The 25,357-nt window shown below is 42.1% G+C and overlaps 3 protein-coding genes across 3 annotated transcripts in view; 2 read left to right on the forward strand and 1 right to left on the reverse strand.

Moving 5' to 3' along the window:
* The window catches only part of prr5a (proline rich 5a (renal)), a 7,948-nt gene extending 2,082 nt beyond the window's left edge, over positions 1-5,866 (forward strand). The window contains exons 3-11 of the mRNA XM_005934168.3: positions 1,738-1,863; positions 1,948-2,028; positions 2,493-2,541; positions 2,661-2,718; positions 2,818-2,909; positions 2,995-3,135; positions 3,585-3,720; positions 3,815-4,087; positions 4,174-5,866. Coding sequence (XP_005934230.1) covers positions 1,738-1,863; positions 1,948-2,028; positions 2,493-2,541; positions 2,661-2,718; positions 2,818-2,909; positions 2,995-3,135; positions 3,585-3,720; positions 3,815-4,087; positions 4,174-4,469 — 1,252 coding nt within the window. The 3' untranslated portion in view covers positions 4,470-5,866. The remainder of the gene's footprint in view (positions 1-1,737; positions 1,864-1,947; positions 2,029-2,492; positions 2,542-2,660; positions 2,719-2,817; positions 2,910-2,994; positions 3,136-3,584; positions 3,721-3,814; positions 4,088-4,173) is intronic.
* Positions 5,867-6,360: 494 nt separating this feature from the next.
* On the forward strand, positions 6,361-8,534 carry tmem60 (transmembrane protein 60). The gene is made up of 2 exons (XM_005934169.3): positions 6,361-6,679; positions 6,899-8,534. Exon 2 carries the CDS (start codon positions 6,986-6,988, stop codon positions 7,388-7,390), a length of 405 nt encoding a protein of 134 aa, XP_005934231.1. The 5' UTR covers positions 6,361-6,679; positions 6,899-6,985; the 3' UTR covers positions 7,391-8,534.
* Positions 8,535-9,183: 649 nt separating this feature from the next.
* On the reverse strand, positions 9,184-25,009 carry LOC102297828 (lysine-specific demethylase RSBN1L). The gene is made up of 8 exons (XM_005934170.3): positions 24,171-25,009; positions 23,779-23,904; positions 22,708-23,381; positions 14,130-14,267; positions 13,856-13,998; positions 13,591-13,758; positions 13,178-13,289; positions 9,184-11,698 (listed from the first exon to the last, which is right to left on the reverse strand). Exons 1-8 carry the CDS (start codon positions 24,652-24,654, stop codon positions 10,019-10,021), a joined length of 3,525 nt encoding a protein of 1,174 aa, XP_005934232.3. The 5' UTR covers positions 24,655-25,009; the 3' UTR covers positions 9,184-10,018.
* Between the last annotated feature and the right edge of the window lie 348 nt (positions 25,010-25,357).

A 25,357-nucleotide genomic window follows, 5' to 3' on the forward strand; every position in this document is an offset into this window, starting at 1 on the left:
TTCACCCAGAGCTGGTACTTCTGACAGCATTGCAAGATGGAAACATCAGTGTTTCCCTTCACTGAGCTGTAATCTTAATGTGCAGCACACGTGCTTCCTTTGCTGGCAGGTGTAGTTCCTACATGAAACTGCTCACACTGAGGTTTGTGGATTTTTTTTTAGGGTGGTAACAGATGATTTCTAAATTAGAGACGCCAAAACCTTCAGTTGTGCAGAGAAGTTTACAAACACTCATCATGGACACGAATGTCACAGTAATTTTAGAATTTTAATTTCTTTGAACTTTTTCTAGGTTGGAATGATACACCATACATCTTTAAGGACTATTTTCTCTAAGGCAAAAAGTATACATACACACTCAAATACATGTATACTCCCTCACTAATATTTGATTAAATGTCTCTTAACAAGTTGCACCTTGACCAGATGCTTTTGGTAGCTGTCAACAAGCTTCTGGCATAACAATGCCTGGATGTTAGATCACTCTTCTTAGCAGAATTCGTATAGTTCATTTAAACTGGTTCATATAAACTACCACTGGCAGTACCACTGGCAGCAAACCAACCCCGCAGCATGATGCTATCACCACCATGCTTGACAGCTATTTCTGTGTTCTTAGGTTTGAAAACTTAAGCTTTACTCCTCCAAATATGTAATCATAACAACTAACAGGAAGTTAACAGGCCTTGGCTTTTTTTAAAGTTAAAAAACACTGTAGAACCTTTAGCACCACTTATTAAAAATTTAAGGGAATATATGTAGATTTCTGACCCTGATTAGAAAAAAATCCAAAATAAGTTTAAACTTGTAAATGCATTCCTTGTTTTTTGATAAGATGCAATCACCCCCCCCCCCCTTCCCCCTTCATATCTATATATGTTCATATGTTCATATCTCTGCAGTACGTTAATCAACTCCTGGCTGTAGCTGCATATTTAGCTTCAGTGGTTAAAAATATGATATCAATCTTCTCATCTGACCCCACAGCAACAAAAAAAAAGAAAAAAAGAAGAAGATAAGAAATCTAATATTGGTCAAGTTCCTGTCTCACATATTGTGCTACTTTTTACTTTTATCCTGCTGCACTCGCCACCAGCTGTGGGAGAGCAGGAAAAGCCTCTTTTATTGTTCTGTATTGTGTCCGTGCTTCCTATCACTGTTTCTGCTGTTGTTTAAAAGCCGGACGACTTCCTCCTCCACCTCATCTGCGTACAGTAATATTCACAAAGCCCCGGCTGCTTACCATGCAGTTCCTTCTGGTATCTGTGCTCTGCATAAATATTTGTTTGCATCAATAGCTGTATTGTACCGACAGAGAGCCAGGGAGGGAGGAAGAGCTTGCACGCCCCCCCCTTCCACCCGAGCGTGTGCGTGCTATTGTTTTTTGCTGTTCTGAGACAGGCAGTACAGCGACACTGTGGCCCACCTCTCGGCTGAGCTCCACCCATCCTGCTCTTAATGTGCCGCTTCCATCTCACCATGCATCATTCTGTCCTTTATCTCTCCTCCTCTATCACTGGTTGCTCTTTGTATTGTCATTGTGCTTGTTATGTTTTGGGTTTTTTCCTGTGCATACTCTCTCCTTTTATGTTCTCCTCCCTTCCTCCTACAGCTACAGCCTCCTCGTGTTTCCTCTCTGTGTGTCTCTGTATGTGTCGGCTCATCGGCTGACCTTCTTTCTCTCCCGTCCTGTACTTAGAATACTCTGTCTCTCTCCCTTTACATTTGCCTCATGAGGACTCTGCACCGGCTGAAGTTGATGAGCTCTCCCAGCCTCAGTGAGCTGGGGAAGAGTGAGAAAAGTTCGCCGGAGGACCGAGGGGAGAAGCAGAAGAGGGCAGGAGCCAACGCCACCTGGAACAGGTACACAAGATATGACAAAGGTAGTGTTTAAATGTGTGTGGAGATTCTTAATTTACACCAGCTCGTGTGTGTGTTATGTTGCAGCATCCATAATGCTGTGATAGCAGTCTTCCAAAAGAAGGGCTTGGCGGATAATGAACTTTACGTTCTTAATGAGGGTGTCCGGTGAGTGTAAACAGCCACACTCACCCACTCACTGACTCACTCACTCGCACACAAACACTGCTCTCAGAAAACTTCCTTATTTTAGACCGTTGATGTCATTTTGTGCTGTAATCGTTGTAATTACCGTGTGTGCTGTATGTGTTGACTGAATGTTTTCTCGTGAACGGGTTTGTTTGTGTGTGTAGTGTACAGCATGTAGGCTTGGGGAGTCATGTGGTCACGTCAGATATCTCATTATCTTTCTGAACCAGACCCATCACTTGTATCCGCTTCCATTATAGCTGGGTAAACATATTTCTAGAAAAGTCACAAGGAGGTTGACACATTTTTCTATAACTACACAGACGGATCTGAACATAACATGGCTGCCAAGCACTGTTTTTACAAAGTTATAAACACATAATTAGCCCAACACCACTTATTATCTTTCTAACTGTATTTATTCATTTGTCCCTTTTCCTCAGACATCTTTTAAAGACTGAGCTGGGGTCCTTCTTCACAGAATACCTTCAGGTAATGCACCTTAAATAAAACAGGACGTTTATTTCAGATGTATTAAATTCAGAGCTCTTTGAGACGGGAATTGGAGAGCAGTTCTACAGTGATTCATAATTACTGGCTTCTTTTCACAGAATCAGCTGCTAACGAAAGGCATGGTCATCCTGCGGGACAAAATAAGATTCTATGAAGGTAGGCAATCTTGAAATTAATAAATAAATAGAAATTAGCATATCTCACTGGAAATCAGCTTAATTCAGCTTCGAGCATGTTCCTTTGGGATCCATGCAGGCCAGAAGTTACTTGACTCTCTAGCAGAGACCTGGGACTTCTTCTTCTGTGATGTTCTCTCAATGCTGCAGGCCATCTTCCACCCGGTTCAGGTAGGCGAGCATCTCAAGAGTCCGATCTCCGTCCTAGCCCTTTATTGAATCGATGCTCAGTCTGTCTGCTGTTTTCTGCGCGCAGGGTAAGGAGCCTTCTGTCCGACAGCTCGCCCTGCTGCACTTCAGGAACACCATAGTGCTCAGCGTAAAGCTAGAGGACGCCCTGTCTCGCCCGCGGGCCCGTGTGCCCCCCTCTGTTACACAAATGCTGCTCATCCTACAGGTAGGCCTGCAGGCATCAAGGCAAGCTCATGGCTTCCTTATGTGCTGCTCAGCACCGAGTCTGAGTTTGTTTCCAAACACCTGCTGTTGTGCATTTTTGGCCCAGCTTGTTTCTAACATTAATGATAAGGTTTAATTGTATTGCATTATTCTGAAGGTGTTCATGAAGATAAAGAAGTACTACACTGCTGTTGTTTCTGAGTAAATTACTTTTAGTTGGGCGTATCTTCATAAAATTTACTGATTATTAGTTGATCTGCTGGTTATTGGTTGTGACATACTGTGTTAATGCATTAGTTTTTAGTCATGCAACCCAAACATTATTCAAACAAATATATATTTTTATTGTCACACAGTTTTTTTCCTCTTCTAAACTTAAGCACCAACAGCCCACAGGGGTGATCTGTGAGTATGATGGTACTAAATATAAAATTTAATGCCTGTGTTTAGGGGGTCCATGAGCCGCGTGGTGTGACTGAGGAATACCTGAGGTTGGAGTCACTGATTCAGAAGGTGGTCTCGCCCTATTTGGGCACCCATGGGCTTTACTCTGGAGATGATGCTGAAGCTCACTGCAATGTTCTGGGTGAGGCAGAAGCGGGATAAAAATAACAGTTTTCAGGGTTGAAGGGTTGGTGAAGCTTAATAACGTCTTCCCATCTTTCCCTCTTGTGTTTCAGAGAAGCCTTGGGGCTGGTCCAAGTCAGCGGATCAACCGTCTAAAAACCCCGTGGTACGATCAAAGAGCTACAATGTTCCTTTGCTGCTGACCCCAGTGGCTGAGTATGACCCAGATGCCAACTCGGTTGGCAGTGGAGGAATTCGGCGTCACTCGGCCTGTGAGATTACATCGTGCCTGGAGGAGCAAGGACTGGCCTATGCTGACCTGGCCCCAGGATCAGAACTGTCTGGCTCCTCCTCCAACAGACTGTGTGTGGGCTCTCAGTTCAACGGTACGACTGTAGTCCTCACTGTGTTGATTATTATGAAGCATCATTATATGCTAAACCTTAATAATCCACTATTATCTCCTTCATAGGTATAGTACAAGCTGGAGCCAGTGCCATGGACTTGCCTCTGCTGTCTCCCTCCATCCTCCCGCTTCATTCCTCAGGAGCTCTCCATGGCACCGAGGCCACAACAACAATGACTGATCTCAGTAAGGGAGCATCCTCTACGCCGCCCAGTGAATCATCCAGCCCTGAAACCATAATTGGACAAGTGCTAGAGTCTGCAGACTCAGGCCCAGACGGGATATTTATTGATTTCCCATCTCACTCCTCAGAGGTGATGGGGCTCAGCCTCAGCCACGAGAGCAGGCAGAGCACTGTGTAACTGTGGTTGCCTTTAGGGATGCACCCCCCTATTCTGGAGGCAAGAAATCGTACATTTTGAATGGGTACCATCTTACTGTTTAGCTTTGGGTTTTTTGCTGAAGTATGATAAGTTTCCCTAACTAGTTCCTTCCAAGTGCTTTCACTTTTGAATGAAATTTTCATTCTTAAAAACAAGAAAAACACGATTGTTAGATAAGTGGTACTGCTATTAAAGGACTCGAGGATGCATCTGATGGTACTTCACATTTTCACTGTTATCAACAAAAAATCTCTTAAAAAGACTACAATGAGCAATGAATTGATGATTATGAACAAGTGCTCCATTGTTTTTTGAACATATCAGTAAGCCACACACTTGGACTGTAACGTTCCTTATTTCTTTTGTTTGCATTTCTACTTTTATGCACTACAGAAGTGTTGGCTTATATTATATGTAAAGTGAAACCACAGAGCAGTCTCACTATTTCATAGCCACCATTGACTCACATCTTTTAGACTGTTATTTTGAAATATTACCTTAAAAACTGCATAAAATGTTTAGTTAAATAATAAATTAATGTTTTAAAAAGTTTTTTCCCCCCCGACGTTATACATTTACCACCATGTTTGCTGTTGCAGAAAAGTGTCGCTCCTATAACGTCTCTGCTGTAACTTGGTTCTAAAGACTTGGGTCTAGGAATAAATGAGCTTAGGTGAGAGTCACACCCAGACTGATACACTGTTTATTTTCTTGATGGGTTTTGTCAACAATATAAAAACTAATAAAACTACGGAGTGTTATCAGACTTATCCGTTGCCCCACAGAGGTGCTCTTAAGTAAGAGTAAAATTTGAAATGATAAGGATTTTCTTATCTCTGCAGAGGAGAAAGCTGCCACAGTTACCTAGAGAAACCTTTCATACACAATCCATTTCGTGGATTTGCTTTGTAAATGTGTAATGTCGAACAGTTTCATATTTTTTGCCGGGTAGTAATGAGCTCCTCTGCTCTCATGCGTCAGCGGCGCTCGTAGAGTCTTTTCAGAGCAAACATCAGTGTGACGGCATTTTGGCGAACAGGACAATGTTTATTGTTTACATTTAACAAAGATATGAAGATTTTGACTGAATGTTGTCTCACACACTGTATTTTGCACCACCACTATCTTGTAAATAAAACTGCATTGTTTTTATTTGTATTTTTTTTTCCAGAAGCTGTAAAGTGAGCATTTACCTTGAAAAGAACTTAAATTTTAATAAGGGCTTTTTAACTGAATCTTTTTCAATGATGTTTTACCTCAAGCGTTTTGTACTTTACTTTTTTGACAATCTATGATGTCTCTGGAGTTGTACTTTGTATTAATTTGTAATACTAGCCCAGTAAAAGAGAAATAAATGCATTTGAGGAATATAAAAAGAAAACATGGTGCATCTTCTTCTGTTTTAAAAAAGCATTTTATTAGAAATAAATGTCTGCTCTGCCTTTGTACAACACATATGTTGGTTTTTAGGAAGGGGGGGGGGGGCTCTGCAGCTGAAGCTGGATTATTATTTATTTATTTATTTAATTTATTTATTTATTTATGTTTAGGCAAGTTCCACTTGCAATCTAGGTTGTAACCAAGATTGTAGAAATCCCCCTCCCTAGTTTAAATCTGTACCACTTCAATAAAACAAAAAACAAACAAACAAGAAGACAAGGAAGAACACATTATTTACATTTTATATTTATAAGTGTGAAATGCTGAAGTCAGTCAGCTTTCGTTTTATTGTTAACTCCCCTCGGGTTAATCTTGGAACTATTAAATCCTTTCAGCTACATCATGTAATCTTTATCAGCACAGCAGATGGTGTTTGCCGAGTTGCTGGAGGGAAGAAATCAAGTAAGTGGACCTTTAAAAAAAAAAAAAAATCAAGCATTTGTTTGGTTAGATCCCCACTAGGTTGCTATGAGTGGGTGAAGCCCCAATCCAAAAACAGATTGACAAAATCACGGTTTTGTTTTGAAAATGATAAATGTAATTTTATTTAGGACGTGCACTTGTTTTGAAAGGACTAACCGGAAATGCAGGGTAACTGTCGGCTGTATGTAGCTGAAAGCTAACGTTTTGTCGCATTTCTTCGCCGTTGTTTTCAGTCTGTCTGCTGTTTTGGTATTTGTCTTCGTTTGAAGAGTTTGTCGTTGAAACCCCGGGTTAAAGACATCGAACTGACTCTGCTGCTGAACTCGGTAAGACTGCGAACAGTGGGGTCAGTTTTACAAGTTAGCTACAGCTTGCTAACATACATTAGCTTTATGTTTGCTTTAATACTGAGTGGAAGTATCAGGAGATGGATTTCTCTACAAGACCCGTGAGGGTCTGCTTCCTAGTGGGGGAGGTCTAGTTTTCAGTCATGTGTTTATAATTAAGGAGTGACGGGCCTGTGCTGTCTTCTGCTGTGTTTTCAGATCACCTTGACTGTGCTTCTCCTCCTCCTCACCTTCTTCAGTCTCTCTGGGTGTGGGTGACACTGGCTCTGTGCCAGTCCTCCACAGATGAAGATGTCCCTGGCCCAGCGAGTGCTCCTCTCATGGATATTTGCTCTGATCTTCTTGATCCTGCTGGTCCTCAAGCTGGACTCCAGAATCCACTGGAATTGGTTCCTAATCTTCCTCCCTGTTTGGACCTTTGACAGTATCCTCATCCTCATGCTGATAGTGAAGATGGCAGGCCGCTGCAAGCCGGACTTTGACCCCAGGGAGGGTGAGCAGAGCTTGAAGAGGAGGCTGTGGTACCTAACAGCCCTGCTGCTAAAGCTGGCTTTCTGTCTGACTCTGTGCTCCCGCATGGAGGGGCACACAAAAGTGTGGATCAGTGTGGTCTGCATCCCTCTGTGGGTGCTGCTGGGTGGAGCACTGATAGAGCTGGGCTACAGCGTCTTCCACTATAGGAGAGACTGAAATTGCCAGAATGTGAACTTTTTTTTTTGTTGTTGAAATACTCAGGCATCTGTCACGAAGCATACATCACTGAAGGAAGATGCTGACCTTTATTTAAAACACTGTTCCTTTGCTGTAAGTGCAGACTCACTGGGTTAGTGACATCTACACACTGGGGCATGCAGGCTCTGCTTCACCTTCACCTGCTTCAGGCGGCATCAGAGTGTTATTTTGGGACATGTTTTTGGACATGTGTTGCTGCCTTTTAGCTCATTTTTAGTCATTAGTAAGGAATGGATTAAACTTAAGAGCCAGGTAAAAAGTCTGGCTGATCAAACATGTGCTACACAAAACACTGATCTTAACTTTTCTACATTAGCTGCAGTCTGTCAGCAACAGTTTGAATGTAGATGAGAACTTCCCCCATCTGCTCATATTAAATGTAATTTGCACTGTACAACCTGCTGTAGACATCTTTTTGAAAGCCAGGAAAAAAAAATGTCACTGTTCATCCTTTTGTCGACTGTTTTACGTCATGTTTGCAAACAAAATGACCCAGGGAGATTTAAGAGTAAGTGCAACCTTTGCTGCAGGTCAGTATTTAAGTCTTTTGAGCCTTCATAGCAGGAAAAGGCTGAATTCCAGGATGCAGTGTGTTTGTGGTGTCTCTGGATGAAGAGACATGAAATGAAATTCTATCATAAAATTCATGATAGAATTTAATTTTTTAAAAATCCAGTCATCTCAGAGTGACTGAGATATCTACAGCTGATAAGTGAAGCCGATGTCGAAGTACGTTTAACCTGCATTCTTTTTAATGGCCACCAGGGGGTGATATATGTGGTTGCAAGAGCACTTCCAATGCTACAAAGACTGTGTGAAAATGATTCTTAGACATAACCTCTGTTTCAGGTTATATTGAATAAAATTGTAAATTTTGGGCTGTCTATGTGACAGAGATGTGGATTTTCTGGACACGCTCATTGGCTAACAACTTGTGATTGTGTGCGAGTCCTCCTACTACACTAGCTGTGTATCACACTCCTCTTATACACCTTTGTATCCTTTATTGTAACTTGTCCAGCAAACCTATGCTCCAGATGCATTTTTAGGAACCTAGAGATCCTGCAGCACGGCATACTGATTTCCAGGTCAGGAGGGTGTATTAGATGAGAAAATAAAAATTAAAGTTAAGAAGGTACTGCTTCCTTATGCTCCAAGAAGTTGGGATTCTCATGTTTGATTTGGCATAGATTTTTCCTGATGTAACCCTTCAATTTATCCGCATTTGGGATTCCTCCTGGACTACAACACCACAGTACCACCTCTTCTAGGATCCAGTCAAGTTTTGCTCAACATGGAGCCAAAAGTAAGCAGCGACTTATTTTTACTGTTTTTCTCTGGTGGGAGGGGCTTAGAGTTCACACTCACAGCATATTTGGAATACATCCAGCCATAATCTGAGGTTTCTTTTTGCCCCTTCCTTTAGGGGTCCCTACAGTGGATCATCTGCCTCCATCTCACCCTATACCTATCATCCTGCCCTCTCACACAAACTACTCATTTGTAATCCTGTCCTAGTCGCTCCCAGTGAAAACACAAGCATCTTCACCTCTTCTCTTGACTTTATGTAGCAAAACCATCTCCAAACCATTATAACAGGTCTAACTACTATCTTAATATCCTTCTGCCCCACCCCTGCCTCCAAATTCTTCTTTACCTGCCTTGTGCCCTGACTGTTGCTTTGCATGCCTGACCCAGCAGCCAGAAAGGCAAATGACTGTGAGCTCATTGATACAAAACACAGGCGAGACTTTTAACGCTGACCAAGTCAACATTTTGAACCATTTATTGAGAGGTTCTGATCAGAGTATAAATCACACTACCAATTCTTAGGAAATAAAATGTATTTACAACAGAATTTTCACATACATCGGTTTCAAATAAAAACAGACAGTAAATGATATAAATAAGTTCTATGGAAAATAAAACCTGTCTTACAAAAAATATATGCAATTTCTGTATACATTTTCTCACATTGGTGCTAATAACATCTATACTGTACAGTTTTGGTACATACAGTATCATTTACAGCCCTGTGTGAGTCCAACAGTCCAGTCTGAAAACAACTACTTGCTCTGATATGAAGGTTTAAAAATAACAAACCTCCAAATCGGCATGAGCAACGATAAACAGATGATTTGAGAGAGATCACAGGGATCTCCTTGATGTCTCAAACACTGAACAAAGGTCGTTCTTACAGCAGGGGAGTACGGATGGTTGTTTTCAGACTGGCGAGACCAGTACCTAAAATAGGTGCTTTAAGAGCGAAGCTAAGTAGTGCACAGGCACCGACACACGGGGTCACATAACATTTTATATAAAGCCTACGTACATCTGCTAACAAACGTGAAGTGAGCTACTTAGCTTACATTCTTAGACCTTGTTAAAATACCTGCAGAGCGCACCCTCGTTTCACTGCGTCACAGGAGGTCTGACAATGTCAAAGCAGCTTTCGCTCACTTTTGTGGTATCTGAAGTAAGGATGCACTTTGAAATATTTTACCAAAGCCTTGGCGCAAATTGTACAGTAAAAAAGAAAAAAGAAAAGAAAAAAGGAAAAGAAAAGCAGACTAGACATCTAGACATTCATATTAAGAAGTCTTTCTGTGTTTGGGGGGTGTGTGTTTTCAGGGGCTGTTTTAATAAGTGCTGCTGTGGCGCTGTATCCTGTAGCGCTGACCCGGGCTTACCCGGCACCGAGTCCTTTACTTTTGGTCCTTTACAGAGCGCAACAGTCCGACTGTCAGATGCAGGCTTAGACGAGGAGCCTCGAGAGTCACTGTGATGGTGGCTCTTGGGTCTACTGTCCGTGAAGGAAAGAGCCAAAGTTTGATGGGCCTCCATGGGTTTAAAAAGGTCAAAGGTGACCAGTGTCCGTGGTTGTTTGTGTTCTAGTTGGGCAGGACCAGAAGCAGGTTTCTTCTTCTCTTCTTTGCTGCTGACATCTCTGTCCTTCTTTACTTCTTTCTTAACCTGAACGTTCGCAGGTTTGTGAGTTTTTCCGTCTTCTCTCCCCCATTTTCCCAGCGCGCTGCCGTCTTTGCCCTCCCTGTGGCCACTCTTCTCCTTCTTCCCATGGGAAGACTTGTGTTTATGCGTGCAGGAGTCTCGAGCCTCCTCTCTGTCTGGCCGTGGGTGAGCCGCAGCAGGCGTGCTTGCCCGGTCCTTGTCATGCTCCTTCTCTCTCTTGACATGGGGTTGCGTTTTTGAGTCCCACTCCTTGGCCCACTTCTCGTCTCTCTGAGCTGACGGGTTGGTTGGGGCGGTTTTACCGCCCTCTCTCGTCCGTTCCTCTTCCTCTTTTTTCTTCATCTGCGGCAGTATCTGCGTCGTTGTGCAACCCTCTCGTCCTCCCTCAGTCTTAACTTTCTCTTGCTCTCTCACCCGGTCCTTCTCTCGCTCTCTGTCTTTCCCCCTGTCTTTTTTATCCTTTTCCTTCTCTTTACTCCTGTCCTTTTCCTTCCTCTCCTTCTCTTTCGCCCTCTCCTTTTCATCCTTCTCTCTTCTGCCTTTATCTCTGTCCTTTTTGATTTGGGGTGCGTTATAAGTGCTCAGTATACTCTCTTTACTTTTCTCTTTCAGGCCCTGTCCTGATGTTTTGTGCTGCCGCTCTTCTTCCACATCACTTTCCTTCCTAATCTGCTGTGATGGCTTTGAAGGGGCACTATCCGCTCTGTTGCCCTCCTCGTGGTCCATCTGCAGTGTCTCACAGGTGTCTGCAGCTCCTTTGCCTTCCTCTTTTACATCTTCCTCAGCTTGAGGTTCCATTAGTGTGGGACTGAGTGCAGATTCATCTCTTTCTTTCTTGACCAAAGGTAGTGACAGTGCCGCTGACAACTCCTTCACGTCAGCTCTGTTCTCTCGCTCTTCCTCATTGAAAATCTGTGTCGGAGTGTCTGGGGGTGCCCCCTCCCATTTCCCCGTGTCCTCCTCATCCTCCAGCTTCGTCGCTGCCTTTACAGCAAGGTCACACTCCGTCGCTTCTACCTCCTCCTCTTCCTCCTCTTTTTTAATATAACATGTTACTTGTCTTGGTGAACATGTCTCCTCTTCCTTAACCTCCTCCTCCTCCTTCTCTTCATGTTGGTGATACTGTTTAAGTCGGATATGCCAGGCCAGACTACAGACAGCAGACACTGTCTTGAATTGGTGGACAACTCCTCTGGGGATGAAGTAGATGTCATTGTGGTAGAGTTGGATACGGGCGTATCGGATCCCCTCCCTCCTGAGCTGGTTCAGCTTGGCGTCATCGATCCACTGCACACACTGTAGAGGCAAGGACAGGAGCACATGATATTCAACAACCCCTCAGAGAGTGAAAACATGCCTGCGGTGATAGCAGATCTGTGTTTTCTTACACTTAAAGCAGCATTAGGCACTCTTTCTGAAAGTTTTTTGAGAAAACCCCCAACAGTTTTTAATGCTGTCATAACAAATATATTAGAATACATTTGCTTTTAACACAACCAGGAGAAACAGCATGATTAGAAACACACTCTTCAATTTTCACTTACAAATGAAGTGTTAGGGTTTTAAATATGGTCTCAACAACCAGAGTGTGCAAATATATTCACGAACAGTTCTGCTGGTGTGCACAGGGGTGAGGTGAGTTAGTCCCACCTCACATATCCCATTTTTAGGAACCGGAATTTTGGAATAACTTGTTATCTAAAAATGAAGCAAACTCATTGATTTGTTTTGCTGTTAATTTGGTCAACTGAAGCAAATCATGAGAGCTTCTCAATAAACAAACAACTTGCTATGAACTTATTTGGGTGAACGATCACTGATACAATTTTTGGTGTAGTTGCCAAACAGTTAAAGGTGGAGAGAAGAGCAACACCCTGCCTTTCATCTGCCAATTGCCAGAGCCGACACGTCATATGCAGAAGAGAAAAACATTAGACTCCACAAGGTGCAACTGAAGGCTGTAACGCCAACAAAATACCTGCCAGCAGTTCAATATTTAAGATTCACAATGCCAGAGCTAGGTTTAGGACCCTGTGAGTGTTAGTTTTCTGTTAATTTAAGTTAATTTTTAGCTTTAGAGTGACACTCATGGGCATAGTGAGTGTCTTATCAGCAGTATCCACTTTAGTCACCTCCACACTTTTGTTTTTTTAAGTTTGGCAGCTTATAAAAGCCTAGCTTTAGGTTCTATAATTTTGAGTAATGCATCCCATCTGACAGAAAGCTTTTTGTCATTTTCAGTGTTTTTTTTTTTTAGCAGACAGCTAAGAGGCACCGTCACACAATAAAAAGCCAACAGAGAGCTATGAACTGTTTCCCCTCCGCAGTGGGTGAGACTTATTGATGCTCAGTTTCCATTAGTGCAAGATCTGAATTGTGTTTTACAGGTTAATCATTTATGGAGTTAAATTCTCCCAGAGGAAGACCACTGAAATAGCAAATTAAAACATCTACATTTGCCCCGGGGAGGGAAAAATTGGGGATATTCCAAAAAGCCAGCATATGTGTTTTATAGCCCAACAACCAAGTCTGGCTGCTGTTCAGTGCAGAACAGGTGGCGCACTCTGTATTTATCCGACCTTTTAAATTACTGCTGCTGATTTTATGAGCTATACAGTGTGTTGAAAGATATGGGCAATCTATTAATTATTATTTTTTATCATTTTAAAATTTATATTTGCACACTTTTTAAAGAAGGCGTGACCTGAGAGACAAAAAAAATATTTATTTATATCTGGCATGTACCCCTAGACACTGTTAAAAACGCCGCCCCACCTGAGAGAGTGGGGGTTCGTGGAGATCCAGCTGCAGCCTCATAACCACATCTGGAAAATCTCCTGCGTGGAAACACACAACGTCTTTGGTGATCCGCGCAGCAGTGTCGCTGCTGTAAAGAATACAAACAACGTTTGTGATCAATCTCTAATCAGCAAAGAAAAAGACGCAAAAGCTACTGTAGACATATTATTATATAATATCATGATATTTGGAATTAACAGCACACAAATAATAAGCTGACCTTGACTGTAAATGTCAGTATTTTACATTGCCTGTCTTGACTGCTGCCGTTTTACCTTCGTAAAATTTGTAACCATCTCTGTTAGTCTAATATATAATACACAGCTGTTCTTATACAGATGTTTAAGTGATAAGCTTAAAAACATAAGAAGATGTCACTTTGAACTCACTCCTCTCCACAGCGCACAGCCTTCAGCACACCGACAGCTGCAGTAGTTTGCCTCTCAAAGCCCTGACCGATGTGGTCAGCGTGAGCTCTCGTCCGGTCCTCAAACAGCATCTCTCTGGGCTCACTGGTTCTAGGAAGGTACTGCAGGTTCTTTATCTCATTGGTGGACCTGAAATACATTTATTTACAAGAGTCACAACAAATTCGAGATGTGCAGGTACCCCTAAAAGATAAATGCAGCTGCTTTAAAGACAGGGCGAACACACCTTTTCCTTTTGAAAGGTGATTTTGGCATGTCTGCCAGAGGTATCATCTGTTCTCCAGGTCTGACCCACATGATGGGGCCGTCGTCACTCTCTGTGGGGCTTTGCAGCCGCAGACTGGAGAAAGTTCCCCAGGGCAGGGTCCGCTGCACAAACACAGGACGAGAAACGTCGGGTTACATAACACCTCGCAGCACTTCACAGGCAGAAGTTAAACAGATGTTGACACGCCACTGACTCCAGTGCTGTGCAGAAATACAGATGCAAGCAAACAAACCTCCAGGAAAGGAGACTTCTCTAACATGCTGATGAACTCGGGAAAGTAGTCTCCGACCTCTTCATCCACAGCTCCAACCAGACTGACCTGCCGCATGGCCCCAGCTCGGTACGTTCCCTGGGAATATGTCCGCTTCACCTGCAGGAGGCGCCGCAGAGGACACAGATTAGACTCAGCAGGTAATAATAAATCTAAATGTTAACCTGACACGCTGTTTTACTGCTGCACAAGATGCTTTTAAGTAGGGCTGCCACAAACGATTATTTTGATAGTCGACTAGTCACCGATTATTTTTGCAACTAGTCGACTAATCAGATCATGCATCCATTGGACATAAAACATACAGCTTATTGCACCAGCAGCATCTGCTCTTATATAACTATCATTAGCTTACAGCTTTAAGTGTTTAAGATATGTGCCAACTAAAAATAAAGACAAGATGATAGTTTATTACATTTTAATGAAATTTGCAGATTGTTCGGTGAAGTTTAATAAACTCAGCCGTCTGCTCCTTGCTATCTAAAGTATAACAGGACACCGGAGTATATTCTCGAGCATCTCACACTTCTGATAATCAGCTGTCTGCTTGACGTTTATTCAGCTGTGTAAAAACTATAACTTTAATCTCAGCCAAACCGATTTACTCAGGAACAAATAAAATACTGATAAAAGCCAAATAATAACATTTTTAACTTATCTAAGTGACTTCCATACGTTTAACCTGAGTAGCGAAAGACTGCGGTGGTTTGAAAACGATTTGCCCACCGGCTGCAGTGAGCCTTGCCCCCGGCTAGCTATCGAGCTAGTGGGTAACAGACGTCTCCGAAAACGTCGGAGCGCTTTTGAAAATATGTGGTGTCTTGATAAACTGAGCAGATATCTGAGGTTTACACCGCTACATTCTCGTCTGAAAATATGCTAAACGTTTATTTTGTGACCCAGAAAGAATAATAAGAGTAACATTAAAACTAACTAGCTGCCGCCATTGTTGGAAACTGAGCAGGGCCACGCTATGAATTCTGGGATAGGTTGGGCCACGAAGTATACACCCGACCCATCCTTCAAATTTGGGGAAACGAAGGGCGCATTTGTCGGAGTCTTCGAATTTGGACAGTCTTCGTCGTGTCGCTGTAACGTAATTGGCCTACAAATGCGGGCACAGGAGGATGCGGTTCCTGAATTTGGACACAGCTACGATACAGGACACCGCTTCTTCTTCTTCGGGGTTTAACGGCAGCTGGCATCCTTGTACATGCAGTGCTGCCATCTTCTGTTTCAGTCCGTTATTACACTCTTAAAACCTACTACTTATCCCTGCGTCTTTTGGGATCTTACAAAGCTTCAAACAACGCGTCGACTATTAAATTAGTCGTCGACGATTTTGATAGTCGACGCAATCGTGACTAGTCGACTAATAGTAGCAGCCCTACTTTTAAAACATTATATACACCTTTTATAGGCATGTTCATCTAGCAGCTGAGGTTAACACAGTCTATGCATTCATAACATAAATGGAGGAACCCTTCCACTTCACCTGCCCTTAATAAAGCCCTCATTAAGAAGACAAACAGTATTAAGAGGACAAACAGTCTGACAGACTGAAGACTTAAAAATCTGTAACACAAAATGCAATGGAGCAGACATGATGACTTACAGCACTTCATAAAGTTTTATCATTTGTCACAATCTGCCACAAGGCTGTTTGTTTCCTTCCTGCATCGTAATGTACCGCAAGTACTTCTAATTTTAACCCCTAACTAATCATTAAGGGTTTGTAGTGATAAGGTTTTAATGATAACACATTGCATTAACAAAAGATCCAACTGGATTCATCTTGGTGGAAATTTTAGAGCAGAAGATTTGTTTATTTAGTAAACATATGTCAGAATATGTCAACAGACCATAAACAGATGATGTTTATATGATAAATACATTACACAGAGATAGTACAGGTAATCTCCCAACACACTTTTCACACAAAGAGTTTAAGTTCTGTTCTTTGAGACAGCCAAACAGCGATAGCACTAATTTTCTATTGTAGGGGGGCTTTTTTTTTAAAAAAAAAAACCAAAATGTAATTTGTTCTGTCACAACAAAGTCAGCACTTTCTGGGTTTTTCTCTACATGATTTTTGGAACAAACAATCTTTTTTTTTCTGCATTTGATGCTGTTCTTTGTTAGTGGATTTATTTTCCTGCTGTATTTCATTATTATTGATAACTCCTGTAATACTTAAGGACCCTAAAAATGCACTCATTGGCCACTTTAATAGGTACACCTCACTAGCACCAGATTGGACCTCATTTTGGCTTCAGAACTGCTTTAGGTTTTGGAACAAGGGGCTGGAAACGTTCATCAGATTTTGGTCCATATTGATAAGATAGCATCACACAGCTGCTGCAGGTTTATTGGCTGCATTTCCCAAAGGTGCTCTCCTGGATTAAGATCCATGGAGGCTATTTGAGTACAGTGAATCCATTGTAATGTTCAGGCATCAGATGGGTACACTGTGGTCATAAAGGCTTGGATATTGTCAGTAACAATACTCAGGTAAGCTGTGGAATTAAAAAAAAAATGCTTAGTTACTACTAAGGAGACCAAAATGTGCCAAGAATCCTCTAAGCCCTAAAGACGGTTTTGTTGGAAAATCCCAGAAGATCAGCAATGCATGTGTCTATGTTATGCATAGAAAGTTTTTACCCAGAGCTGAAGGAAAATCAGCTGCATGGTGATAAATTAATTATTTAAAGTTATTTTGTTAATTGGAATATTATTCACTGAACCATAAAACTCATTCTGCTTATCAGACAGTTAAAAATGGCAGGACACTGCATAGATTTCTGTCAAATAATAAAACAGATTCAACGTCTTTAACTCCACAGGACCTAATCTTGCATACAGGTGTAGTTAACCACCAAATGGCCATTAACCAGGAAAAACGGTGTTTACACAAAGGGGAAGACAGTTAAACATCCTGCAAGGGCTGAATAACAGCGTTAGAAATTACAATCAATTAACGCAGCCCTGCGGTTTCAATGTCGAGGCGCAAACCATTAACTAAATGACCCTAGCTTGTAACCAGCAAAGGACTTTTCACCCATTTCCTGTCATCTCTCCTCTGCTGTTGTCTTACCAACCACAGAAAATAAATGGAAATGCATAAAACAGCATATTATAGAAGTACATCTCCATGCATCACACCACAAAGCGGAGATGTGATAACAGAGGCAACAGGAGTTAGACGATTTGAGTTTTTATTCATTTACAGGTAAATGTGTTAAATGTTTAAAAAAAATGTTCAGCATAATGTGCAAAGATTTGCAATGAGGGAACATGTAATAGCTAAACAGACCAAATGTTCCCCTAAAACATGTTCTCACCAGCCAAAACCATGTCCACTAAAACCTTCAAGAATCTGTATCCCATTTTTCTTTTATTAAAAGCTTTTTTATGCATTTTTCACTTTGTTAACTATGTAAAATGATTTGAGCCCAGAATAAGTCACATCATAAACCGTGATCTAAAAACAGGGATTCCTAAAGTGTGAACTGTAGACCCATGTCTACTCGGTCTGTGACACAAAGCACTCTCAAGCCAAGCCGTGCAATAAAACACGTGCAATACTACAATCCATTACTCCCACATGTGAGCTTAGTGTCTGGAGAAACTCCGACATGTCTGACAGCGACACGGCCGCGAGTACATCGCTCACTTTACTCAGGGGGGCTTCACCATCTCACTGTGCCATGAATACAACGACAATAAAGGCTTCCTATTCTATTATAGTCAGCTGAAAGCATTTTTTAATAGTATGTAAGAAAAAAAAAAATCGCCTACACAGTTCACTAGAAAAGAGCTCACATTATTCCTATTTTCAAATCAGGGAGAGAAAACAGCTTCTCATTTCCAATTTTCATTTCTAATTTCCACAGAGGTAGCAGCTCAACAATTACTGACACATTCAGAGGATAATAATCTAATTAAATAATTGTTATGGCTAAAAGGGAGAGTAGTAAAATAGTAAGAAACAGTATCATTCAAGATCTTAAAGCATTTGAAGGCGATCTGTGTGTGACCTGGTTTAATTATTACTGCTCAAAGTGGGGCTTAAACCTACATCTTGAGACACTAAAGCAGGTATTGCACAAGGACAAATTCTTAGACCTTTTTTAGCTTCTATATTAATGACATTAATGTGTGTAACACAGGTAATGGATTACAAATACATGCTGACACTTCAGTTTTATTTGCATTTCTGCAGCCAAACTAACAAATTGCTTGGACCAGGAGGTACACTGCTTACAAACAGTTTCTTTGTGTTTCCAGTAACAAACATAATGGAATCATTTTGGTTTAACAACGATGGACAAACGCATAAAAACAATTAAATTAAATCTGAGCAGCACTGGTAAGCAGGTTTAGAGATTGGCGTCACCATATTGTATAACCTCCTGGCCTCGGGCATCTGCCTCTTATCAAACCACTTACATCTTTCTCTAATCACGCTATCAAAGTTCTGAAACCAGAGGCATTTCATTTCTATAATATTTCTTAAGCTATAATTTTCTCTGTTTTATTAATTTCACAAATTACTGCAATACCAAAATAAAGGCTGGAGGACAAAAGTGCCCACAATACATTGTTGCACAGTTTTAACACAGTTTTACAACTGACACCACTGAGGTGATATAACATGCATCAATTTACTGTCAGTAATATGTATCCTTTAGAGATTTAAGACATTCAGGAAGTCTAAACTCATCTTAAATGATGGCTAAAGAAGAACCAGATCTGTGACCATTAACTTTACGCTGATGTGTGTTATATTTAATGCTGGATGCTTGCATTTTTATTAGTTGCTCTGTGTTTTCTTACTCTACTGTGAACTTTCATGTTGTAATTTGTTGTGTGGGCTACATTGTTGCACATGTCACTTACAGACACATATATATATCTTAGACAAAATCTTTCTTTTTTTGCCATAATATTATAAACAATGTATTCTCTCCTCTTTTACTCGGTTTCTTTGAGGATTTTTTGACTGATTTCTGATGAATAAAACCCACGTTAGAGTGAAAAAGGTTTTTTCTGCATACAATTTTCACGTAACTGTCAACTTAAATACATGATTTAGCTTTCTTCAGTCACTAGATTGGTTCTTTGGGTCTGAAAACTAGTTTTTAAGCTTATGTCTGTGAAGGTTCTCAGTCATCCAGGTCATCGTAGTCAAAGGAGCTTGCAAAGAAAAGCGTCTGGACTTCTTTAAGTTACTTGAAGACGTTTCACCTCTCATCCAAGAAACTTCTTCAGTTCTAAGGTCAAATGGTGGAGAGTCCCAGATATAAACCTAGTGGGAGTATCCCCCCACAGAGGGACAAAAGGACCCCCTGATGATCCTCTAATCGCCTGAGCCAAGGTGTGAAACTGGGTGTGGGTCCCAATCAGCCAGAGTTTCGGGTGAGTTCATTGTGAAACCTGGCCCCACCTTATCATGCGAATGATAAGAAGAGCCACCTCCACAGGACAAGACTCAGCAGTCCATCTGCATCTTAAGGACAAAGGTCACTCTTTCGAGGATGCCAATGTTCACATTTTGGACAGAGAGGACAGATGGTTTGAAAGAGGAGTGAAAGAAGCCATCTATGTCCACTGTGAGCGACCATCTTTGAACAGAGGCGGGGTTTACGACACCAACTCTCTGCCATCTATAATCCAGTTTTGAGATCCCTTCCCAGACGCCTTAACGCCCACTCACATCCTGGGCCATCTGACCTCAGGAATTCGCATGATAAGGTGGGGCCAGGTTTCACAATGAACTCACCCGAAACTCTGGCTGATTGGGACCCACACCCAGTTTCACACCTTGGCTCAGGCGATTAGAGGATCATCAGGGGGTCCTTTTGTCCCTCTGTGGGGGGAAACTCCCACTAGGTTTATATCTGGGACTCTCCACCATTTGACCTTAGAACGGAAGAAGCTTCTCGGATGAGAGGTGAAACGTCTTCAAGCAACTTAAAGAAGTCCAGACGCTTTTCTTTGCAAGCTCCTTTGACTAGTTTTTAGCTTAGGTAGCTACCATTTTGGTGCTTCAGATAACATTATTTGCATACAAATTTAAAATAAAAACATACCAAAGGTGTTTTTATCTCTATTCTTTGTTAATTTGGTCAAATTTGTCAAAACGATTAGCATCAGGAGATGTCTGTGCATATATTTACTGAGGCTGGCGTGTCTGCATGGCTGAGAGTCAGCTGGTGGTGTTTGTGTTGTGCACCCTTCTGAACTTTTTACATCGTGCCTAAACTAGCACTGAACTAATAAAAGCTCAGCGGAGATGAGAGAACCCACAGTGGAAATAAACTTGAAATAAACTGAATTGAAAACATGAATGGATGAATGAATAATTATATAAATAAATCCAAAATATAAAACTACATCGCAGGTGCAGTGATTTGTTAAAAACACGTACAAGCATGGAAATACAGTATATCTGGCAAAAACAGAGTTTGCTGATAATCCCAAACTGCTCCAATTAAAGGTCTGGACTCTGGGGAGGCCAATCCATGACTCGTTGTGTGCGTTTTGCTATCCCATGTATGCTTTTTTTGCACTGGCAGTGAGTTTTGGATCACTGTCATGCTGAAAAATGAAGCCTTGGCAATCAGAGGCTTTCCAGATGGTATTGCAGAGTGGATCAAAATCTCAAGGTACTTTTCTGCATTCATAGGTCTATGTTTACAAGATCCCCAACACCATTACAAAGCCTCCACCATGTATTATAGATGGCTGTAGATACTCGTTTTGTACATCTCGCCTCCTCCATACATATGAGCCAAAAGTCTGGCATACCTCAGAGGCGTTTCTCCAAAGTTTTCAGCTTTGGGAATCACATTGTTCCAAAAATACAATTTTACACCTGTCAAACTGTGTTATCTTTGACATTTCAAAATTTGAGAAAATTTCTCATTTGATTCAACTAAAAAGACCTTTGGAAACCATGGAGAACTATTGCTCAAGACCACTTTAAAGATTACAAGAAAATCTGGCTCCTTTAAAGCAAAATACAAAGAAGTGGGGGCTGGCTCAATATTTTTTGCACAATACTGTGTGATAACTCTGTTCCAGGATCCATATCATAAAGCAACATTAATCCCAAAGGAGATAAATCGGGAAAATCTGCTGACAGTTGCACAAAGTTTGGGTTTAGTGAGTCTAGCAACAGGATGAAATGCACCATCTGCCTTATGTTGAAGTCATGATGCCAGACAAGCAGAAGCAATATCTGATTACAAAGCACTTGGAATATCAGTCCAATCGAGAAAGCGAGAGCGAAGGAGAGAGAGCCCTTGGAATAATTTTCTTCCCAGCGAGGGGTCTCTGGCATGAATAATTTTTATTTTTCTTGACCTAAATTGATTCCCCAAAATTCTGCGAGCATGTTAAACCGATGGCTGAATATGAGCTGGATGTCCTTTAACTCATGATTTCTTCACTAAGACACTGTCAGTAAAAGCAGATGCAGACCGATTACTGATAAAATGAAAAGTTAGGTCCTGGCACTTCTTCAGACACCTGAAACTCAAATTAAGAGTTAATTTATTCTAATGCATGGACCATGTTTTAAAGGAGCAATTCATGCCAAAAATCACACATAGATATTTTTTTTTGCTCTGGTCTGTAGTGCTTGGAAATATATTTGGAGATATCTGCCTTGAATATAACGAAATGGAAATCGCCTACCTGAGCAAACACTGTTTTGAGCTATTTCTTATAGGAAGTATTTTCTTTCTATTGACTACATCCACCAGGCAAAAGCTCAGCTGTCCTCATTTATATTTCCATCCAATCTTGTTGTTGCTACCATGACATTCTGGCCATGGGTAGGTGGACACTTCTTATGCAAAGTGATGCAACTTACAAGTTTAATAATTTAAAAAGAAAACACTTCCTGTAAGAAACCTTTTTTTTTTGACTGACTGTAGAAAATGCTTAAGTGTCTGATTCACAACAAATGCTGTGCAAAAAAAGGTCTGATCTGTTTACATCTTGTCAATTTTGAATCATCTGAGTAAAAAGGAATCTAGAACAAAACCAAAAGGAAACCTGCTAAGTAAACTGATAACAACATGACCTATGATCTGCTGAAATTCAGCCAGAAGAAAGCAAAAGTTAAGAGTTGTGTTTACCTGACACCTCAGGAAAAATATAAGTATCTGAAACACTGCTATAACCTTTTTTTCCTGTTGTCTTCAAGCACCTGAACTAAAGGTGTGAGTCCACCTGAAGGTGCCCTTGAAGAGGTTTTCAAGACACACACCATTCGCGCTCACAGCTCAATGAGACCACTTGAAGACAGAAACCCTCTGACAGCACGAGTCCCGAAAAGCTCTACCCGGTAACAGTGCGGACAAAGACTGTTGAAGTGGTGTTTCAGCCTGTCACTGTTTGAGTCTGAGCTGCTCACGCCTCCAGACTACAAAGTGACACTTTACAGTATCAAAGCAGACACTTGAGCATCCTCTCCTTTTCATGCTTTCCAGCACAGAAACTAAAATTAAAAACCAAAACTCATTCTCACCTGAGAATGGAAGTTGGCCATGGTGGTCGTCTCTATGTCCTTCTTCCCGAGCACCTCCATTTTCACCGGTGCGTTGGGGAACTTGTAGGAGAAGTAGTCCAGGAAGTCTGGGAGGTAGGACGCCGCTCCGTGGATGATTCCCATCACGAAACACGCTGCCTGGGCCTCGTCATCGCTGAACGACAGGGTCACAAATTCATCGGCGAAGCGCTGCATCTCTGCCGGAGAAAGGCAGGCCAGCTCCTCGTTGTAGGCGTGCACCACAGACGCACCTCCGTTGGCCTGCTGCTCGATGTGAATCAGACGTCTGAACTCCAGGCCAGCCGTGCCCGGGGCCGGGCTGCAGTGCAGCGGGGAGCTGTAGCTGAGCCTCTCTCTGACCATGGAGGAGATGGAGGTGGAGGTAGCCGCAGAAACAGCAGCATCCTGGTGGTGTTGTGCGGCACTGTGGTTGAGACTGCTGCTGTCGCTGTTCACGTTAATCTGATTGAGCAACTCCGGCAGACCCAGGGACACCCCTGAACACACAGTCTGGCACGAGCGGTGGTACATTTTGGGTCTGCCTTGCCTCTCCTTCGTCCGCTCGCCATCTTTGTGCTTCTTTTTCTTCTTCTTCTTGAGCTTCTTCAGAAGGAGGTCTTCCTCAGAACCAGCCTTGGGCTTCTCCTTAGACTCTGTCATACAGACAAGATCGTGTTTAAAATAACAAGCAGCTTTTGCAGCCTGTAATCTCTAGCTAAACTGATATTACGAGTAAAGTTTACTTTGAAACAGCTGATCTTTTGGCAACTCTTCAAAGGTGAGTTCATTTGCTCTGCTGTGTTATATTTCCATGTTTCTACATTGCATTTAGGACATTTACTTCCTTTTAAAACTGAAAACACTTCCAAAATTCTGGCATAATATCTAAAATAATGCATTTAGTCACATGGAAGCCACCTGCTTTTACATTTGAAATACAAAACATGTTTAAGGGCTTGAAATAACCTGAAATTATCCCCCCAAAAAAAACAATCGGTGCTGTAGTTTCTCACTTTTGCTCCCCTGCCCAATGCTGGATTTTATTCCTACCTTTCTGCGGAGAAACCACTTCTCCGTTTTCTCTGGCAATCTCGTGGACAGGTGGCAGTTTGTGATTTTTCCACTCTTTATTCTTTTCCTTCTTCTTCTCCCTGTCTTTCTCCTTCACCTGGTGATCTGAGGAGGGGAAACAAGAGAGGACAGCGAGGTGAAATGCTGCTGCATCCATGCTGGGAGACATAAGTGACGGACAAACAGCTCCACGTGTGTGTTTATATATCACCATCTGGGCCCAATAAACACTGGGCCCGAGCTACAGTAAATTATGTAATAATGTCTAAAATGTGTTTTTATGACCAGTACTGCTTCGCGGGTGGGTTTTAATTTGCCCATAAAGTGTGTGAACGCGGTTCAAACAGGGCAGCCCGGCTGGGCTCTCCTACCTCTCTGTAGCATTTTCACGTCGCCGTTCTCGGGCTTTGTATGGCAGCTAGCTGGGCTCACTCTCTCCACAGCAGCGCCCGGGCTCTGCTGCGCTTCGCTGCTCTTCTCCTTGTGTCGCTTCTCTTTCGCTTTTTTTACTTTGTGGGGCGACGCGAGGAAGTTGCTGATTTTGAATATTTTCCGGACAGGGGTGGCGGGCACTGCGGCGGCGGTGGAGTGGCTCGCCTTGGCCGGGCCGAAACTCCATTTCGCTGGGCTCCCACAACTCTGCTTCCCGTTGTGTTTTTCCCCTGCGCACACCTCTCCGTTCAGTTTCCTGTGCTTCAGGCCCTTCTCCTCCACCCGGACCTTCTTTGGGGGCGGTGGGAAAATGTCGCTGGAAGACTGCGGACGACTCTCCGGCGGTCGCTTAGCTATCAGGGGTTTAGGGGAATTTGTTTTGCTGTTTGCTGCGAAATGCATGGAGTCCACGGACTCGGCCATCTTGGAAGTTTCTATTTTTTACGGTCAGACGTAACTGGTGCGTGAGAGACAGGCCGGGGGCGGGGCTTAGCGGGTTACGTAGGACGGAAGGAGATGAGAGCGCAGCAGACGGTAGCGTGTTTACGGGCTGCGGGACAACACTGCAGTGAGTGGAGGAGGGCCGCTGACAGAGGCGGCTTTATGAGCTTAATAATGTCACAGTGTTCTGCTTTGCTGGGCTGGACTATCAGCTTTACTCCTCCAACACGGGTGGAAAGGGTCGCAACTACCTTCATCCCACCGAAGAAAGAATTCAGTCATTTTTCAATAACCTATTATCAGAGGACATTGCAGCAGCCGCCAGTCTATCCGAGGAGCCAAGAAAAAATATTTTATTGTACTTCTTTAAAGTGTTCTGGAGCAATAGCTCCCCAGGCTTACTACTACTACTATTACCAAAGTCAATATAGCTAACTACAAGTAAATTAAAAACCAGGAGTGAAAATATTACTTTTTAGATAGATAAAATAAATATAAATACTAGCCCTTTGAGAAAAAAATAAATAAAAAATATTTAAAATTATTTAAAATTAAAACTAACTGAAACAATTTTGCAAACTTATCAAAAAATCCTTTGCCTAAGTGTTTGTTACTTTGTTGTTATCTGTGCTCAATATACAATAATAACTAATGGAGACTTGAGAAAGTAATAGAAACTAAAATA

This window comes from Haplochromis burtoni, unplaced genomic scaffold (genome assembly GCF_018398535.1).
Source record: "Haplochromis burtoni strain Fernald_Lab_line unplaced genomic scaffold, NCSU_Asbu1 Contig_179, whole genome shotgun sequence".
Taxonomy (NCBI): Eukaryota; Metazoa; Chordata; class Actinopteri; order Cichliformes; family Cichlidae; genus Haplochromis; species Haplochromis burtoni.

Excerpts from the sequence above, each read along its gene's own strand:
- LOC102297828 (XM_005934170.3), bottom strand. The coding sequence starts at position 24,654 with ATGGCCGAGTCCGTGGACTCCATGCATTTCGCAGCAAACAGCAAAACA. Across the intron at positions 13,759-13,855 it reads TCACCTTTCAAAAGGAAAAG|GTCCACCAATGAGATAAAGA; the intron begins GTGTGTTCGCCC and ends AATGTATTTCAG. Across the intron at positions 13,290-13,590 it reads GCTGTGCGCTGTGGAGAGGA|CAGCGACACTGCTGCGCGGA; the intron begins GTGAGTTCAAAG and ends TATTCTTTACAG.
- tmem60 (XM_005934169.3), top strand. The coding sequence starts at position 6,986 with ATGAAGATGTCCCTGGCCCAGCGAGTGCTCCTCTCATGGATATTTGCT.